Here is a 21,084-nt window from a genome sequence, read left to right as displayed (position 1 = left end):
ACAAAACGTGTACTTTCCTGTAAAATGTACTGACTGTGCACCACCCTCGATCCCTGAGATACTTGCCCAAAAGAGGCTATAAAGTTCCACCAGGGAAGTTCTACTAAATGGGTACATGGGAGACTCATCCCAGGTTGAGTTTGGGGTTGGGAGGTGGGAGTGTTGTCCCAAGGAATGATATCAGGATGAAGAGTCCATATATATATTAAATAGTGTTTAGTTGTAATATCCATTTCTGGTGGAAAGATAGTTATGACCACCCTCTGGGTCTGACAAATGGGCTTTCTGCAGTTTGGGTTTAGAGCTCAGTGGTTATGGGACCTAGGAGTTCTGTGAAGGTTGATTTGGAAATCTTGCTGAGTAGTTTAGCATCAGAATGGGTAGACGTGGTTGCTGGAACATTGCTCATCTACTCAGGCCACCTTTTCTCTGTTTTGGAAGAAGTTAAGTGGTAGCATGTCTGTTACTGATAGAGTGGAAAATCAGAGAGCCTTTGCAGGGTACTCTTACCTTTAGTGCCTTAATTTAAGTTTGCTGACACATGTTTGAGCCATCTGAAGCTACCAGTACAAACTGACCTACCACAGTCAAGCACATTTGAGGACACCTGCACTGTTGTGGCCCACCAGAGTTCTGTGCTGTGTGTGAGTGCACAGCAGGGAGCAGGGGATAGCATATTCCTGTCCCTCCTCTGCTCCCATGAACGCTCCCTTATGTCTGCTGGATTTCCCTTACAAATCACAGATTTGAAGATAAACTTAAGAATTTCAGTACAGTGGCAACAAAGCATTAAACCAAATACAGGACCTTTCTGTGCTTGGGACCATGGGCCACTGCACAGGTCACATACCCAGGAAAATAGCTCCGAATGGAATCATGGCTGTCACATGAACTGCAGTCTCTGTACCCTCCTGCGTGCTGTACATTATCAGGGACGCAAAGGGCTGTGCCCTGTGTTGGGAAGGGGCCTTATTGCACAGGTATTTAGATCCAGGATTTAGTGCCCAGAAACCCACCCTGCCTCATAATTGCCACACCATCTTGAGCAAATTATTTCACCTTTGTAGCCTCTGTTGGTCTGTGTGTAAAATAGGAATGTAATAGTGCCTTATTTTAGAGTGTTAGGAGGATCAAGTGGAGTAACACATAAAAAGCACTCAGCATCTACGTACAGTCCTCACTCAGCCAGTGCTGGCTGCCATTGGAGGACCTGGCCAGGCAATTTCTTAAGCCTTCCCATGGCTGAGTTACTGTGGCAACTCTTATCTGTGCCTAATGAGTGCAGAATTCACGTGTGCAGTCGAATGACCCCGATGGGTGTCACTTATAGATTACTATCAACCCTACCCCAAGTGGCAGCTGTACCCTCAGCCAGGACAATGGCTCCGCAGATAGAGTTATCATTTTGTCTTCTGAGGTCCACTTTTCATTTCACTTCCTATTCTCCTTAATTGGGAGGACACAAACATTTAGTATAATTACAAAGACAGGAAAAGGTGTGATTGCTATTTTCACAGAGAGAGTCATCAGGATGGTTCAAGTAAACCAAATGCTGATGGAAGGAGAGGGTTATTTTACCAGGATCCTGCGCTGGCCTGAGTGTTGCGACTGGTTGACGGAGATAAGCGGCTGTGGCCGTGCCTGCTGGCACCGGGCACAGGAGGCAGTGGCGCTCGCCGGGCTCGTCTCCCCAGGCACTAGGCTGCACTAATTGCTTTGGAAGTGAGGCTTGTTCCTGGGCAGCAGCATATGCTTCGTAAGTTGCCTGAAGCAAAGATAAAAAACCACCCTCACCTTCTTTATTGAAGTTTAATAATAAAATGGAATTGTAACCATTTCCAATAAACTGTTTATTTTAATTGAGAAAAATAATGAAAACTGGCCCCCTTCTGCTAAGGGATTGTTGAGTACGTCCCTGGCTTAGGTGATCTTGTGCCTTCTGTTCTTCTGCAGCTGTGTTCTTGAGGACACTGGGGGCCTGGGGTCAGTGAAATCATCTGGGGTCTCTATCCATTTAAGAAAACCTGGCCCTTGAAGGGTGAGTTAAACCCTTTTCCAGGGTGTATTAGATTATAAAGTTGCAGACAAGGAAGTTGGCATAGAAGGTGTTCGAGGCATAAAGCTTTCTATTAAAAGAATTTTTAAATTTTCAAGTATTGGAGACAGTCCTTTCGTTTAGTGAATATAAAATGAAGGTGGTCTCATATCTTTTCTGGTCCCCACTTCCTTTTTTCTATCTTCTCTGTGAGAGGTCAGCACAATACCTCCCTGAAGTAAGAGGGGAAACAAAGGCACAGATAAAGGAGTGTCCTGTTTGGGCTTATAGAGAGGGTGTGTGTCCAAGTGGGAAGTGGAGGGAAGTCCTGCCTGCTGGTCGGAAGCACTGATGACGTTCACTACTTGGCACTTTCTCATCCCCATTTCCCAGGGGGCAAAATTGAGGCTGGAGAGCTAAAGCCACTTGCCTCAGGGTTTCAGCTGGTGAATGATAGGTAGGCCTAATCTCCTGCCTCCCAGTTTAGTTTTTCATTTTCACAGAGTCCACTGGGCCTGTATACTGATTGCTTATGTATGAGGATAATGATATGATGGCATTAAATATAGCACTTTCTGAATATTACAGTGGCTACAACTGGGAGTGGAGGAAAAGAAATCCATAGTGATGAGCACAGTTCAGGGCAGTCAGCCAGGCCCCTTCCTTTGCTTCTAGATTGTATTTTTGGGGTGCATATGGTTAGGATTCCTCTTCAGCAAAATCACAAATTCCTCCATGTCGTGGAGAGTCAAAGCAATGGCTGTTAAATCCGGGAGCACCGAGAGCCTGTCTCACCCTGTCTGGCACAGGTGCAGTAAACCACACAGAATGCTGATAGTGACTGTGAAGGGGAGGAGGGAGCATAGCTAAGATGGTGCAGGGAAGGCTTTGGAGAGGTATTGCATCGGTGAGCAGGGTCATTATGATGGTCATCATAATCACAGGGGTCCTTTCAATTAAACAGCCCCAAACCAGCTAAAACCAGTTAAGCAAAAGTGCAAATTTATTGGCCCACTTACCCAAAGGCTAGGCATGCCTGGATGTGGGGGCTCAAGCCATGTTGTCCCGATCCTGCTTTGGCTCCTCCATCGTGGGCTCTGCTCTCCTTGGCTGTCATTTCATTCAGGTGTGCTCATTCTCCTGTGCAAGCTGACTGCTGGCAGCCCCCAGCCTCCTTCCTCACCTCTTCGCAATCCCAGTGGAAAGAGAGAGCCTTTTCCCCACACATTCTAGCAAAAGCCCAGGGATTGGGTTAATGACCAGGCATGACTGTGACCCATGAATGGAATTCATAGATTGGACAGGTCTGATAAATAGACCTACCTCTTGATCTGGGAGGGAGGGAGAGCCTCATCCAAACCATATAAATTACAAAGGGGTAGAAGAGAAAAGAAATCAGAAGAAGGGGAGCGGATGCTGGACAGGCAAAAATCACACATATCCACTGGGTATAGGCCTTAGAGACTTTTCTCTGACTCACCATTCATCCTCAGTGGCTTAGTGGGGAGGTAAGACTATTCTAACATTGTATCTCTGGATCAGTGGTGCCCAGTAACCTTTTCTGCAATGGTGACAATGCTCTCTAATTCGCAGTCAATGCAGTAGCCACAGCTGGCCACCTATGGCTGATGATCACATAGAACAGGGCTAATGCTACCAAGGAGCTGAATTTTTAGTGCTAGATGAAAATAGCTACCTACGGTTCATGGCTACCGTATTGTACACAGAAGCTCTCTGGAAGTCACATCATGGGAGCTAGTTTCCTAGAAGGCAAGACCTGGTTTTGTGTAGGAGAATTGGGTTGATGGATAAACACAGCCCAAAAGACCCAGGGTATTGACTTGGCTTAGGTTATAGAGTAGGGGAAAAAGTAGTTTGGAAATAATGGACAGAAGAGAGAGAAAGAAACAAAGGGCCCTTCCCCTGTGGCATCATTTGGAAGCCCTTAACTTGAGGAAATATTTTTTCCATCTAATATAGGAACCAGATTTGTAAGAGGAAGAAACAAAACACAACTGACCTTGTTATAAAAGCAAAGTGAAAAGCACTCCATGAACTGGTATTGCATTTAACTCTCTAAGTGTCCAAAGATAAAGGAGACCACTGCCTGAAGTGGCATGTGACACACAACTACACATAAATTAAAAGAAAAATTAAATGTTGTTCTATGTTGTTAAAACAACAACACATACACACACCGTGCAAACTTGTGTGATGTGCCATAATTAAACACAGTTAATGAAAATGACATCAGATGAATAGAAGAACTTGTAAAGGCAGAGCCCGGCCACAGTGATGTGGACCTGGGGCCAGCTAAAAGACCAGATCTCAGCAAGCTGTGTGATGGGTGCTTTACCATGATTTACGTCCCGGGGTGTGTGTGTAGGGACCACAGTGCAGTCATATTTGCTGAGCCTATGTTCTCTTGGTGGCTGGTTTCCTGGGTGGTGGTTCTTCCCTGCCCACCTGCAGTGGGGATGCCTGGCTTCTCAGGCATTTGTCACCTAGTGTTCATCCAGGACCTGCCATGTACTTGGCATCCAGCTGGACCTTGAAAATTGGGCAGGAAGGAAATAGAAGTGCAAGGCGTGGCTCCTGGCCATGTAGTTTTCCTAGTTCTCTGGTCCTCAGCATTTTTCTCCCCCATCACTTGAGCCCCTTGATCATCACCTGTAGACTCAGCCCCAGCCCAGACACAGGGGTGAAGAGGAAGCATTCTAGAGCCAGATTGCTCAGGTACGTTTCAAGCCCATGTCCAGTGCCTGGTGTACAAGATGCTCCCCCCCAAAAAAGAAACAATTTTTTTTTCTAGTTTAGAGAAGCAACAGATATATAGTGGACAGAAGGACAGAGGAGGGCATTAGAGTAGGTGAAGCAGACCTGATGGAAATCTGGGTCAAGGGTGGAGCCTCAGTCCCCCACTGGTAAAGTGGGAAGTGCAGCCTCAGGGTTGTGATTTCTCAGTGGCCCTGTATTAGGTATGGGCCTAACACAAAGCAGGCTTCAATGATGGTGGCTGCTCTGGAGTCCACACTGCACCATCTCGCCAGCACACCTGCACCCCACCCCAATGCCTGGTTGCCTCGGCCACTTCCTGAGGTTTGCAGGCAGGAGCAGAACAGCATCTTAGGACCATTTCTGTGGCTCTGGATTGTGATCTGTTTTGAATCTGTGTACAGGTTCAGGGTCCTCAGTGTGTTAGAAGACACATCCTGAATGGGTGTCACCACCTGAGTGCTGGTGGCTTGCTGGTGGGTGGTGGGTGGTGGCTGAGTCCCAGGGTATAGTAGGAGAAGGAAAGCCACTCCTCTGTCACAAAATCACCCTTCCTGACCTTCTCCCTCCTGGTAACTCCTCCAGCCAGTTTCCCCAGCAGACAAGGGTGTGGATGCCTTTGGAATGGGTGGATTAGAGTGGTGCCAGGTGGTCATGCTGTGGGCACGGGCTCTGACTGGGGGTACTGCACACACACACATGCGTGTTCCGGAGTGCATGCCTGGATCCACTCTTGTCCCTTTGCTGTGGGCGGCAGGACTGTGTGGGGGTTTGCAGTTATTTTTCTTTGTCCTGGTCAGTTTCCGGCTGATGCTGGGTTTTGGGGAGCCAGCAGCACAGCCAGCGGGACCTGCTCTGGAAGAGCGCCTTCCTTGTCCTTTTTTTTTTTTTTTTTATTTCTTATGGCATAACTATGTACATTAATGCAATCATGGGGTACAGTGTGCTGTTTTCATATACATTTTGAAATATTCTCATCAAACTGATTAACATAACCTTCATGTCATTTTCTTAGTTATTGAGTTAAGACATTCATACTCTGCTTTTAGAAAGATTCACTTGTACCCTTGTAAGATAAACCATAGAGGTGACCCCACTAATCACCCTCCCTATCCCATCTCCCCCTCATCCCCCTCCCCCCTCCCCCCTTCCCATATTCTAAGACTATAATTAGGTTATGACATTCCTATAAAAGCTATGAATTAGTTTCAAAGTAGGACTGTGCACATTGGATACTTTTTCTTCCATTCTTGAGATACTTTGCTAAAAAGAACATTTTCTAACTCCATCCATATAAACATGAAGGAGGTAAAGTCTCCATCTTTCTTTAGGGCTGCGTAGTATTCCATGGTGTACATATACCACAATTTATTGATCCATTTGTGGGTCGATGGGCACTTGGGCTTCTTCCATGACCTAGCAATTATGAATTGGGTTGCAATAAACATTCTGATACAAATATCTTTGTTATAATTTGATTTTTGGTCTTCTAGATATATACCTAATAAAGGAATTGAAGGATCAAATGGCAGGTCTATTTTTAGTTCTCTCAGTGTTCTCCAGATGTCTTTCCAAAAGGAACGTATTAGTTTGCATTCCCACCATCAGTGTAGAAGTGTTCCCTTTTCTCCACATCCACACCAACATCTCTGGTTTTGGGATTTTGTGATATGGGCTAATCTTACTGGGGTTAGATGGTACCTCAAAGTAGTTTTGATTTGCATTTCTCTGATGATTAAGGATGGAGAGCATTTTTTTATATATCTGTAGGCCATGCACCTGTCTTCTTTAGAGAAATTTCTCTTCAAGTCCCTTGCTCACCCTGAGATGGGATTGCTTGTTTTTTTCTTGCTAATAAGTTTGAGTTCTCTGTGGATTTTGGTTATTAAACCTTTGTCAGAGATATAACCAGCGAATATCTTCTCCCATTCTGAGGGCTGTCTGCTCACTTTATTTACTATGTTCTTGGCTGTGCAGAAACTTTTTAGTTTGATCAGGTCCCAAAAGTGTATTTTTGACATTGCTTCAATTGCCCGAGGGGTCCTCCTGATAAAATTTTCACCCAAGCCGATTTCTTCAAGTGTTTTCCTTATGCTTTCTTCGAGTATTTTCATAGTTTCATGTCTTAAGTTTAAATCTTTAATCCACTGAGAGTCTATCTTAGTTAATGGTGAAAGGTGTGGGTCTAGTTTCAGTTTTCTACAGGACACCATCCAGTTAGCCCAGCACCATTTGTTAAATAGGGAATCTTTTCCCCACTCAATATTTTTAATTGGCTTGTCAAAAATCAGATAACGGTAGGTGGCTGGATTCAACTCTTGGCTCTCTGTTCTGTTCCATACATCTACCTCGCAGAGTTCCTTCCTATTCCTCTGATTCTTTGAAGCTCCTCTGGATTCCTGGTTTGTGGGGTCTCGCTCCCCATAATTACAGTTTTCATGTCTTCATTGAGTCTTTATCCTCTCCCCTCAGGGATTCCTGTTGGGCACCTTCTGTGCGTGTCCGACGTGTGGTAGACATGGGCCACAGAGCAATGCCCTGTCTTAGGAAATTTTGCTTGAGTGGTGATTAGGAAATTGCACACCTGGAATTTCAGCACATCGTGGAACCAAGTGTGGGGTGGAGCATGGGGTTGGAGAGGAACCTGTCCAAGCTGGTCTCAGAGGCCAGCCTGAGAAGGGCTCAGGAGGCGGGCAGGGGTGGTGTCCTCACTGAGCTCCCACAGCAGGAGGGAGAGAGTGTGACAACAGGCCAGGGGTGGGTTCCCAGTGGAAAGAAGCATGTGCAGGGTCCCAAATGTGTCCTGGAGAGAGAGAGAGAGTAGGGGGTAAAGGAGGGGAAGAGTCACAGGATGAAACTGGAGGGAAAGTGTCAATTCTCTGTGAACTGCGTAATTTTTATCAGAGTTCAACTAATTTCTTTTCCTAAACTGTGATAGAAGCTAAAACATGAATATTAAAGGTAAATTTTACATTGAATAAGTTCTTATGTTGTGAATGTAGATGGAAAAGAATAAATGATGACCAGTTGGGTCTGAGGATCATTGATTTTGCTATAGCGTACATCTAATCCATTCGAGGTTGGTGTTTGGCACAACAGGACAGACACTAATGGATTTTCTGCTTTGTTGTTTCAGCACTTCAGGGAGCATCTGGACAAACTTTTTGCCAAAGGAATCGGAATGCTGGATATAGCTCTGAATGAGGCTTTCAACATTCTCAGCGATGTAAGCTCCTTTTGATGTGCCCTTTTCATCCCCAGGAAAAAAGATGGTATTTTTAAAAAACTGTGGCTTAGTATTATCGTCTGCCCTGTCTGTGACTGACCAAGATCCACAGGCACGGATGGAAGGGTGAGGCTGGCCAGCCATGTAAAGCATTTTGGGAAACCAGGTGTCAGCCCACATGGCCAAAACAGCCCACTGCCACTGCTGGTTGGAGTGGACAGTGAAATCTGGTCACTGGACTCATCTACCGTGCTTGTTGGCTCTGGGGCCATGAGGGTCTCCCAGCATTTGAACACTTTGTGATGCATGTTGCTTTCCACGTGAGATGCTCTCAGTTTCCCCATAGAGTGAACTCGCTCCTCACATGGGTCTCACTGAAGCCCCGTCCATGGGCCATTCAGAGAAGGGCTTCTCTATTCAGTATACTTGGGGAATACTATGTGCTACCCCATCCCGCCCCTATGCCAGCCCCTGGGAGAGTTGCAACATAACATTCAGTAGAATATCCAAGCCTCCAGTAAGTGCTGTAGGAGAAACAATCCTGCTTCTTTGAACAAAGACTCTCTTTTTCAAGTAGCACCTGTTAATATGCTATGAGACGCATTGGGGAATCCTGGGCTGGTGAATCTGACTCTTGGATCCAACTGTGTTAAGCTGGAACAACATGCTGCCACTGTTTTCTTGTTACTCTAGGAGGGATAGTGGGGAAAATAGTGATTCTCTTTATTCATGGACCTGGACCATATGTTACATGCTCTTTTATGTCGAACCCTGGTAATACAACGGTGAGGAGAGATAACCTTTGCACTAGTGCAAAATTCAGCAAACTATGGCCTGTGAGCCAAATGCAGCCTGCACCCTGTGTTTGTAAATATGGTATTTTGTTGGAACACAACCATGCCCCCCATTCATGTATTGTCCCTGGCATTGCATTTCACATTTGCACTCAGGGTAGAGTTCAGTAGTTGTGACGGAGAGACTATATGAGCTGCAAAGCCTAAGATATTTTACTCTGTAGAGTTACAGCAAACATTTGCTGACCTTCAGTTCTAGGGGGAAGAGACAGATGAGGTGGGTAGCTCAATGAAGAATGAGAGCACTGTTGTTCTGGCATGGTCAGAGTGCTGGGAGGATGGAGAGGTTCTGCTTTATACGGTGAGGTCAGGGAAGTTCTAACTGATGTAGGGATACCGGTGGAGAGAAGGAGGTGAGAGTAGCCATGCAGGGGTCTTGAGGAAGGAGCTTCTAGCCAGAGAAACAGCAAGTTCAAAGGCCCTGAGCAGGGAAGTTTAGCACATGTACAATATAGGAAGGAGACCAAAGTGAGGATAGCCAGTGGGTGAGAGAGAGTGGCAGGGAATGAGATCATGGAAGTAGGGTGGCCTGATCCTGTGGAGTCTTAGAGACACTGGTGAGGGCTTTGACTCTCTCTGTGGAGTAGAGAGCCATTGGAGAGTCTGAGTAGAGAATGGCCTGATTTGGGGTTTCATTGGCATTTTATTGGCTGCTGTGTTTAGAAGCAACTCTAGGAGGGCAAGGACAATAGCAGTGACGCCATTTAGTTACCCAGGTAGAAGATTATGGTGGCTTGGTCTAGGGAGATAGCAGCTAAGAGGTTAAGAAGCAGAAAAAATAGAAACTACTCAAGGTAGTTTAAATAGTAGGAGTGTGGTTCAGGGAACTGACTATATAGGGGATGGAAAAGCAGAGAAATCAAACAAGAATGAAGCATTTCACAGATGAGCACTGACAGGCACACATTTTCTCTGTAGGGCAGGGGAGGGGGTGGCATCATTGCACGGCTGGGATGTGGTGGTGAGTTACACCTGACACCAACACTCAAGTTTGACTACTTAGCTACACTGACATCTCAAGAAAGGGATTTCCCTGATTTCTAGACTCTCCTTTACCAAGAAGACCTATTGGCACTAATAAGGGTATTTAGATCTCAGTCCGGAGCCAGTGACATGACTGCAAAGGAGAAGAGAAACATAAGGAATAAGAAAAGCCAAGTCAGCTCAGCTTATTCCTTTTCTTCTCACTCCGAGGGCTTGTGGAGTTCGGGTAATTAACATGTAGGTAAGAGTCTATGTTTTGGACAAGAATCTGTTATCAGCACATTAATAGTTTAGTAGCATCGCTGGCCAGGGCAGAGGGCCAGGCTGCACCTTTAAATTCTGCTGTGAGCTCTGGGCAGCTGCCTTCTCAGGCCTGGAGGTCTGCATCTCAGCAGACTGTTTCCAGGTGGTGATACTGAAAAGGCTTGCTATAATTTGGAAATTTGCTATCTTTTTATCTCAAAGGCCTAATTGCTGGAGAAAGGCGAGGTTCTTCTGAGCTGAGGAGCTGAGGAACCCCTTATTTGGAAGTCTGCCCCACAGCGAATTTCGGTGTCCCTGTTCTCCAGCCTCAGTGGTAAAAGACTAAGAGTTAGGAGATTGTTGCTGCATGGTTACATGGATAGCCTCTGAACTCAGGTGGGCTGGGCTGAGAAGCCCTGCTGGTCAGAGCTTATTCTGTGACCTTGAAAAAATGATTTTCCTTTCACCCTTACTTATCTCATGTATAAAATGAAGATAGGAATAGATCCAGCCCTGGCCACATCAACTGCACCAATAAAAGGCCCAATGCAAAATACGAATGTCAGCTCCCTTGTTCAAAGTTGTTAAGTTGTCAGGGAGTGATAGCTGAGTGTTGAATCAAGGGTGGAGCCAGCCTTTCTCATCATGGGCCAGTGTAGCTGAGCATGTCTCACGCCCACTAGGCAGTCCTGGTAGACCCTTTCTCCTGTTGTTGAGAATGCAGCCGCTAACACAGTGCCTGGCCCCTTTTCGGCAGAATAGGGGCTGAGAAGTGTCCTCTCCTTGACCACTGAGACAGTAGGTCTCTAGACCCAGCTCTTACTCTGATGCTTTTGTCCTGATCTCTGTCCAAGACCTCAGAGTGTCTGCTTCTATTCATCTTCCTCTCTCTTCTGTCCCTTGCCCAGGAAACTTTTCTCTGTTCATGCCTTCCACTTACCACTTCTGTTCTCAGCTGCTCCTCAGTCAGTATTTCCCAAGCCTATTCAGTTGAATACAGCAACATAGGGATTGTGATCAAGGTGGAGAGATGCCACTCTCCTCTCAGAGACTTACACATCTTAAAGGTCTTGAGAAGTTCTATAGTGACTGGACCTTTGAAAATGTGTTTATGTCAGTACTCAAGCTTAGTGACCCAGGGACATTTTATATTACATCACGAGCTCAGTCTTAGCATCCTGCGCAGAAGTCCTGCTCACTGACCCCAATATTAGCATCTTGAGTGGAAGTCAAGCTCTTGACCTCATAATTGGGCAGAATGTCATTGTGTTCTCCGAGCAAGTATACTTACACTCCTGCAGGGGCCAGTAGGACCCAGAGAAATCACCACCACCTAGTGGATTTTTTTGTTTTGAGTCTTTGTGAGGGAAATAGTTTTGAACAAGGAAACCGGCCACCCATCTCCTTGTTCTGTCTTCACCTGTAAAAAAAACCTCTTTAGTCTGACCAATTACAAAATCAGATGAGTTAAATATGAATTCTGGAAAGCAGGACACTGAAATCTCAATCCATGTTACAGAATGTTCCTGCTTGAGATTGGTTGGTAGTTGGCACTTTATTTCAATGCACATATATCCCATCAAGAAAAAAATTTCCGTCCTATCTCTTTCTGTCTTTGACAGAGAGATGGTTAATCTCCCATGAAAATGAAGCTTTCTATCTATTTTCTACTTCATCAATATGACCTTTAAGTGATATAATTCTCTTCCTGTGTATTATACCTGCCTCTACAAGCCAATATGAAATAAAAAGCTATTTCACACACTTGCACAGGAACACACACACACACACACACAAACATACACATTTAAAATTGTGATTGTGGCTGGGGCTTAGAATGGCTCAGAGGGTATGATAATTAAATGGAGTTAATTCTGTTTTACAATTACCTGCATTTCAGTTTCAGTGTCTGCTTGGGTGACTTGAAGGCTCGCAGTTGTTGATACAAACGGCTTTGAAAGGAGCATTCAAATAAACTTCTAAGCCCCTTCTAGCTATTGATCTCCTGCTGCATTCATTAGATTCAGGAAGAACACAGAGCCAGTTCGCTGCAGTAGTTAGCATCTACCTTGCCATGTGACAACTGCAATTATCTTTTTTGGCGATGAATGTGATCTTTGCAGTGATTACCTTTTAAAAATTTTTCTTAGCCAATTAAATAAAATTCGGTGACATTTCAAAGACTGTTAATCACAACCAAATGCTCTAAATGTCAGGATGCATTGAAATTTTCCCTGCTAACTGATGAATCACTGAGCTAATTGTAGTTCATCACAGGCCCTTGTCATTGTTATTATTATGGAAAACACTTTCATCACTCTTGCTATTCAATAGAAAAAAAGTTTTAGACAAATATGAAGAGAAGAGATATTACTCATCAAAGCATTTGAATTTAATTGTATTCTTCAAAATTCTCTGACTAGAGATTGCAGCAGAGAATACCGGGGACCTAGCCAGCACGCAAAGTAACATTTTTAAATAAACAGCTCCTAGCAGCCCTTTCTTCCAGTCTATAGTCAGATATCTTCACCTCCTCCTCTTTCTTTCCCCGGGTTTAGGAAAGTTTTTCCAAGATGTTTCCAAATGAGTTGCATGAACAATAGCCCTAGGGTGTTCTGGTTTTCTTCCCTCCTGGAACATTTATGACCTGAAGCATAGATTGCTTTACTTAGGCTATTGTCCTTAGATTCATGCAATGGTGTGGAGGCTGCGTTCCATGCACCCTCCCCAGAACATCTCCAGAACAACCTGTTTGATAAGACCGGGCTTACGGGATTTTATTTTTTTGTATTAAGGAAGAAAATGCACTTCCATGACAGAGTCTTGGTAGCTTCTCAAAGTGAGAAGGGCAAAGTCAGGATATTTATGGAGTCTTTGAAGTCTGGTTGAAGTTGGGCCTTTCAACAAGAGAGGAGGGAGGAAGTTTTGTTAACAAAAGGTCAAAATCCTATCACAGTTGAAGGCTGGTGGACTAGCTGGCAAGAGGAAAACTTTGAGGACAGGGGTTCAAAGAGTCTAGGGTGTCAATTGTCCTCTGATGCTTTCTATCAAAGAATTAATGGCATTTTCAGGAAGTTCCTTGAACAAGCAATAAAGTTATTTGCAAGTTTTATCTTCCTGGGCAAGTGTTTTCTAGAATAATGAGTTATGTTAATAAAGATGGTAGAGGCTCGGCGCCTATAGCTCAACCGGCTAAGGCGCCAGCCACGTACACCTAAGGTGGCGGGTTCGAATCCCCAGCCTGGACCCGCCAAACAACAATGACGGCTGCAACCAAAAAATAGCCGGGCGTTGTGGCGGGCGCCTGTGGTCCCAGCTACTTGGGAGGCTGAGGCAGGAGACTCGCTTGAGCCCAGGAGTTGGAGGTTGCTGTGAGCTGTAATGCCACGGCACTCTACCCAGGGGGACAGCTTGAGGCTCTGTCTCAAAAAAAAAAAAAATAAAGATGGTAGAGTAACAGTCACATGGGAAGCTCCGTGGTGTGATGGTGTTAGTTTTCAGGTGTTTGTACCTAGTAACGTGGTAGTACCATGGACTGTGCCTGCTCATTAACTCATGTGTGCATGTCCAGTGTGAGTTGCAGGAGTGGCTGCCAGGGCCAGGACTAATGGTGAGGTAAATGGGACACAGAATTTAAGGAGATTCACGCTCACAGTTGCAGCCCTGGTACCTGTCCTGTGACCTTGGGACCTTAAAGGGGATGGAGGAAGAAGAGCTAGGAGAAGGAAATTAACACTGTGGAGCCCCACTGTGTATTGCCATCTGCTCAAGGACCTTCCTGTTATTGCTGAAGGGCCTCAGGATATGCTGAATCTGAGAGTAGACTCTAGAACCAGGCTGCCTGCATTCAAATCCCAGCTAGGTTAGATAGTAGCTGTGTGTCTTGAGACAAGATAGCTCATTTCACTGTGCCTCAGTTTCCCTACCTGTAAAATGGAATAACAATAGTACCTACCTAAGAGGTTAGTAGAGATTAAGTGGGTTGATACATGTAGCCCAGCATGTAATGAGCATTTAACCTGTGTTATACCAACCAGGTAAGAATGTCATTCCCATTTAATAAATAAAGAAATGAATGACTAGAAAGGATAACTTATCCCTGGCACACAGCCTTGATGCTGGGATGGGATTGAGTGCTTTCCACTATTTCGTTTTACTCCATTTGTGTTTTAAGTTGGTTTTGCTCTTTCTCAGTATGGACACAAGGCAATGCTGTCTATCCATCCACATATCTATTTATCCATCCATCCATCCAGATGTTTATAGTCATCTTTCAAGTCAATAGGACTTCAAACTCCACATGAGCCTTCTAAGTGCATGGAGACTGGGCACTGGTGACTTCACCTTGAATACTTCATTAGCTCTCTGGGTCACCAGTGCCCAGTTGGCAAACCCAAGAGCAGCCTCCATCTTTGGTAAATAGATTAAATTTACCAAGCCAAGCACACTCCCAGTCAGTGTCTTTGCACTTACTCTCTGCCCTTGGAATGCCCTTCCCCAGATACTCACCTCTTTCAGGCATTACTCAAATGTCACCTTCTCAATGAGGTCTTCCCTGACTGTTTCTTCTAAAACTGCCCACCCTCCCCCATTTTCTATCCTTCCTTTCTTACTTTGTTTCCCTTCCTTAGTATCATTATTAAACATACAACATGTAACAGTTTACCTATTTACCTTATTTTTGTATGGCTTCCCAAGGAGAATATAAAGCTACACAAGGGAAGAGGTCTTTGTATGTTTCAACCCCAGTGCTATGTGGTCACTTAGCAAATAATTTTCAAATGAATGAATAAACATTACAAATTATAATGGTGAGAGTTTTTAACTACTGGAGGTTAAAGACTTTTTGTGTGTTTCTAATGCCTCAGCATTGTCGTGTAATTGTAGGGTTTTAAAAGCACATGGTGTTGCTTTGCATTGTTTCATTAATAGCTTTCATTAAAGGAATTTTTTCACCCCTAATTCAAGAGAAAAGCACACTACTCTGGCAGTCATCTTTGGTTATTCTCTCTACCACTCACAAAGGCTGGGAGCTATTAAAATCTTACATAAATTTAACTACAAGTTGAAGAACTTCAGGGTTTTGCATGCCAGTGAGCACAATCCTAGAATTTCAACATGTACACACTAACATAAAAACTAATACATACTGTTACATACTAACAACGTGTATTTAAAACAAACCCTTAAAAAAGAGTTCAAACCAGCCTCATGAAAGACATGTTGCTTCTCAGAGAACATTACTTTCCATATAGGGTGTCCCTAAAAGATTATTGTTCTGACTCCATTGAACTCGTTTTCTGAAATGCAGTCCATTGTTGAAGGTAAGAGAGCTTATGCATCCTATACTCTTACGTCTCACCCTATGTGTGATCTGTTTTTAGATTCAATTTGTCACAGCCAATATGCTGATCAGAGCAGAAGGGTGCAGGTTGCATCTTCCTGGTGTGAAATGAGCTATCATTTTCAGAGGCTAAGTCCCCCACCTCATGCCTCTGAAGTCTCACAGGTACACAGAACTCTCTGTGTGTTTTATTTTGAACTTCTTTCTTTCCACAGTTCAACCACACAGGACAAGGAAGTATCTGCAGCCAGGCCATCATGCTCATAACCGATGGGGCAGTGGACACTTATGATACGATCTTTGCAAAATACAATTGGCCAGATCGAAAGGTGAGTTGACGTCAATGCCGTCCGTACAGTAGAGTCCATCGAGACTCTTTATTGTAATTTCCAGGTTTGCCACCGACCAGTGCCCCGTGTAGATGTAATCTCATAATGATCTATGGTTTCCCAGCCTTGTGTTTTTTGGTTGACCAAAACTGAAGACTTTGACTTTCCTTGTTTTAAAATGACGCTGTTGGAGGAGAGAAGAAATGTGTAAAGACATGTTGCATCTGTTCAGTGAAAAGAGTCATTGTGAACTGTGCTTCAACCACATTGGCGATGATTTTCTTTTCATTTTTTTTTTAATTTTCCTTGGAGCCAGAACTGTTTGGTAGGTTCAGTATTATAGAATGGTGAAATCAGCTATGGTGGCCCTATCTTGTTTCTGAAGCACCTCCCTGGACCCCCATTACCACCCAGATCCTTCTCTCCATCCCCAAAGGCTGTTCCTCATTCTTGGCAAAGCTTGTCTATTCTCTGCTCTAGTCCTTTATTTTCCAAGTTGACATTTATTAACCTGATGACCACATATGTCAGTTATTCAATAACCAACATCAGTATTTTTGGTGTCTTTTGACTGCTTGAAACCACAGGTTCTTCTAGCTATTAGCCAATCTCAGTTCCCTAAGGAGATTTTTATAATTATGGATACTTGCACCCTACCGCTGGGAGATGGGGCCCAGTAATCCCTGTTTTTATCAAGTTCCTTAGTGGGCAATAGTGGATTGCCCACTGTTACCAACAGGGCAATTGGTGGCCACTGTCTCATCTAAATGGTGGGATTTTAACAGAGAAAAGAGGTCAGAGGGGGGTGCTGCTCTGAGGGCATCACAAAGGTCTTTTCCTATTCCATGTGCCAATGCCACCATCCTCACCATCTCTATAGGTACATGAGACAGACCAGGCCAAGTCCTCTTGCTTTGTCTGTTTTGCATTTATAACTTCTGGGAATTAAACTAACCATATGCACTTGGCAAAAAGAAAAAAAAAGATAAATGATAACTTTGTCCTCTACTATATGCAAAGAGCACATACTCTTCAGGAACATGAGATAAGAGATGCTGTTTCACATTCCCTCAGTCATTCTTGGTCCACACACGTCTTGTAACACTAGCTTCTCGCCGAACCAGTGAGAATCTGGTATTTGGATGTCACCTCCTTCCCCTGGTGCCCAACCTTGAGAGCAGCCATCACCTCGGAAGCCAGAGGAAGAACTGACATAGCACCTGCCCAAAGAGTATCCAGGAATAACTTTGACACCATATGCACTGAGTTTACAACCTAGCACTTGAGTAAGATGGAGGTTCACTTGGACAGTGCTTTTAGATGCCAACAGTATTTTAGGTGGTGATTTCCAGGGACAGATAGAAGCCAGAGTTAGTTCCCAATAAACACACTTGAAGTGAATGGAGAACTTGCTGGACACAGGTTTATCTCTGCAGCACGCAGCACAGTGCTGGGTATGTGGCGGTCCTAATTCACAGACCCACTGGATGGCTGAATGACTGAGGGGGCCCAACAGGAGGCCCCAGTGCCAGTGAACAGGGGTGGGGCTTGGACATTTTGCAGCCAAATAAAATGATCATAGGGGCCATGATACCTCACAACATCATAAAGGATAATTTGCATTACTTAGAACCATTTGAAAAAAGAAGAAAAAAGTGAACTGGTCTTGTAATAAGCAGTTCCATTAACACCAAATGTTTTATTGTGTGAGTCTAAGATGTTGTCCCACATGAATTTCTCTTACTTGGTGATACTCGATGGATAGCGTTTGACCAAGAATATTGGTATTTGAAATCCTGTTTTTACCTGTGAGCCAAGGCACAGGATAAGGGCTGCAAAGTCCTAATGCTACAGACAAAACACAGATCACAATGTATCTTTCCAGATGGACAATATTGATTTTAGACCAGCTGCATTCTTGGATTAATTGAAACCAGGGTCCTGGAAATGTTAACGTTATGTGAAGCAATTTCATTTACTATAATGTATTATCAAGGAGAAGCAGATTTTCTTTTTGTAGCATGAGAGTCTTTTATATGATTAGAAATTTACACTTGTACTATTCTGGATAGTCATATACTTCACACGGTCCGTCCTTTATGAACTTCTCTGTCAGGGTATAGGTAGTAAAATCTCAATATGCACAATTGCACAAAACCCCACCTTGTGATTAGCATTGTGTTACAGTCTAATGATGTGTAGTGTCTAAGCAGCCATCTTTCTTCATTACTTTGAGCATTAGCTCTTTAGTAGAGGGTCTCTCATGCTATAGTTGACAATCTTCAAGATTGTAAAAACAGGTGATGGGTTCGGCGGAGAGAAAAATGATGTTAAGGCTGGAATCTGATTCTCATAAAACAGGGGTTCTCGAACTTGAGCAACTTCAGGGGCAGCTAGATAGCTTATTCAGTCACAGTTTGCTGGGCCCCACACCCAGAGCTTCTGATTTAGGAGCCCTGGGTGGGGTCTGAGAGTTTGTATTTCTGACAGGTTTGCATTTCTGACCACACTTGGGGAACCACTGCCACTAGAAATAGGGGTTTTCTTTCTCCCTGGGCTTAGCCATGTAGCTCCCCTGTGCTTCCCTGTCCAAGGTGTGTTCCCTCAGTTGAAGTCAGTGCACATTACTTGTTTTTGGCTCATTACTTATTTTTAAACAATTGTCAATTATTGATCAGCATTTTAAAATCTGGAGAGACTATGTAAAATTATAACATTTTAGTTTCTTTCATAATGGGGCATGCCTGGTACTTCAAAGCCAACATTCCCACTCCCATCAAATGGCTGGAGCTGTGAAATTTTGCCCCCCTGCCCTGGCAGCAGATCCATACTTCTTTTGGTGGTGACTCTCATGCCTACTCTCCATCATTTTCTCACAGCCCACTTCACTCATATGCTTTACCTGCCCATAGGTATGGAGTCCTTGACCAGAGCTCTAAATTAAACAGGTGCTCTCTGTTTCCCAGGCATGGCCTGTATTTCCCAGCCTCTGGGATTTGTTCTTTTCTCTTAGGTCTGCCCTGAACTTTCCCTCTTCTCCTCCAGTCAGAGGCTATCTTGTCCTTGCCTGAGCTCAAAACTCCAAAATCCCTGGGAATTGTATTAAAGGATGTATGGCTTCATGTCTAATACCGTAACTGCTTCTGGGTCTGTCCATTTTTATTTTTTAGTAAGTCTGTAAGGATGGGCTCACTATTTCTGAACAATCTTACCACCTTGCACTACATCCCAGCCCTGTCTGGAAGTGTGTTATAAAGAGGCCGGGCACCTTCCTGAGCCCTGCACCCTGTGTATATGTCCGGTGCTATCTCTTCATCTTAACTCTGGGCAGGACATGTGCCTTCCTTTTAACCCATAGAATCTTGTGAAAGTGAAGAGATTCTGTCTCAAGTCAGTTGGTTTTTGAACAGATCAAAAAGGGTATTATTCTAGGCCAGCCTGATTTAATTGAAAATCTTTACTTTTTTGTTTTTATTTATTTTTTTTATTGTTGGGGAATCATTGAAGGTACAGTGAGCCAGTTTATACTGCTTGCATTGGCTGGGTAAAGTCCTTCTATTAATAGTGTCCCTTCCCTAATAATTGAAAATCTTTAAAAGAGGGACTGGGCTTGGTGCCTGTGGCTCAAGTGGCTAAGGCACCAGCTACATACACCTAAGGTGGCGGGTTTGAATCCAGCCCGGGCCCATCAAACAAAAATGATGGCTGCAACCAAAAAATAGCTGGGTGTTGTGGTGGGTGCCTGTGGTCCCAGCTACTTGGGAGGCTGAGGCAGGAGACTTGCTTGAGCCAGAAGTTGGAGGTTGCTGTGAGCTGTGATGCTACGGCACTCTACCCAAGGGGACAGCTTGAGGCTCTGTCTCAAAAAAAAAAAAGAGGGACTGGACTTCTCTGAGGCAGAGAGACTCTCCTTGCTGTTGTGATGAAGTAAATGGCCATCTGAAGAAAGCTATGTTGCGAGGCATTGCAGGCAACCTTGAGGTCCTGAGAGTGGTCTTCTCTAACTGATAATCAGAAAAAAGCTAGGCCCTCTATTTTTATAGCCACAAGGGAATGAATTCTGCCAACACTCTGAGTGAGCTTAGAGGCAGATTCATCCCCAGTCAAGCCTCCAGATGAAAACACAGTTCAGTCAGCACCATGATTTCAGCCTTGTGAAACTATGAGCAGAGGACCCAGCTCCGCGGTGCCCCAAGTCATGGCCTGCAGAAATTGACAGATAATAAATGTGCTCTTTTAAGCCATAGCGTTTATAATAATGTGTTATGCAACAATATGAAGCAGATATAAGAAGCAAGGAGAAGGGAAAAAGGAAAAAAATCATTAATCACAGCAATGCTATAAAATATCCCCCCAATAATGGGGACATTTCAAAATATGGTGCCTTAAAATAATGACCATGTGCTATATCTGTGATTCTGTGGGTTAACAAGGTGGCAGGCCTGCTCCAAGTGGAGTTGAGCAGGGTCACCTGGAAGCCTGGCTGGCTTCCTTGCTGCTTCTCTCTACGGCTCTGTCTCCGCCGGGCATCTCGCCCTCCATGCAAGTCCACTCTTCTCAGTACTATAGCCCAGAATTTCTCATAGCTTGAAAGCAGGGTTCCAAGGAAGGGAAAGCAGAAGGAAGTGGAGAACAGGCCAGCGGAACACTTAAGGATGTCATTTATAAAAGCCATCTACCTCCTAACTAAGGCCCCGTTTAAGGCAACTGCTGCATAAAACATTTTCGAGTAAGTCGGAAGAAAGGATGTGTTATTGGTGATTTAACTACAAGTCTTTGAAGGCAGCACCACATTGCCCATGCAATATGTCCCTTGCCAGTATTTCACTTCTAAGAGCAGAAATGAGGATCTATTTATTCATTTATTGGATGCCATTTACTTTTGCCGAATATCGGTTGGTTAGTGACTTAACTGCAGCTCTTACACACTTGGAATAAAATATGAAATCCTCAGTAACAAAGGGACTCGTTCTAGGATCTGTTCATGAAATAAAACTGTATACATTTAAATTAGAAAAATGGCCATGCCCGCCATCTATGCAGCAGCTCTTCCTAGTGAAATAAAAAAAAAAACCCAAAACAAAAAGCCTCAGGCCATGGAGTTATATATCATTACTTCCCTCCATGCATAAGATGGAGAAGCGATAGCTGGAAAGAGTCGAAAATGATCAGTTAAGTGACTTAAGGAGGGGGCTGGCAAACTATGACCCATAGGCCAAATGTGGCCTGCTTATGCAGCTTGTGAGTTGTGAATGATTTTTACATTTTTAAATGGTCACCAAAAAGATGAATAT

General features: G+C 44.2%; 1 protein-coding gene across 1 annotated transcript in view; it reads left to right on the top strand.

Moving 5' to 3' along the window:
• Window positions 1–21,084, top strand: part of CACNA2D3 (calcium voltage-gated channel auxiliary subunit alpha2delta 3) — an 876,027-nt gene that overhangs the window by 468,545 nt on the left and 386,398 nt on the right. Inside the window, exons 9-10 of the mRNA XM_003781696.2 lie at window positions 7,947–8,036; window positions 15,677–15,790. Of these exons, the coding sequence (XP_003781744.2) occupies window positions 7,947–8,036; window positions 15,677–15,790 (204 nt within the window). The remainder of the gene's footprint in view (window positions 1–7,946; window positions 8,037–15,676; window positions 15,791–21,084) is intronic.

This window comes from Otolemur garnettii, unplaced genomic scaffold (assembly GCF_000181295.1).
Source record: "Otolemur garnettii isolate 467f Iridium unplaced genomic scaffold, OtoGar3 scaffold00002, whole genome shotgun sequence".
NCBI lineage: Eukaryota > Metazoa > Chordata > Mammalia > Primates > Galagidae > Otolemur > Otolemur garnettii.
Note: the sequence above shows the minus strand (reverse complement) of the source record. Positions and strands in the feature narration are given on the sequence as shown.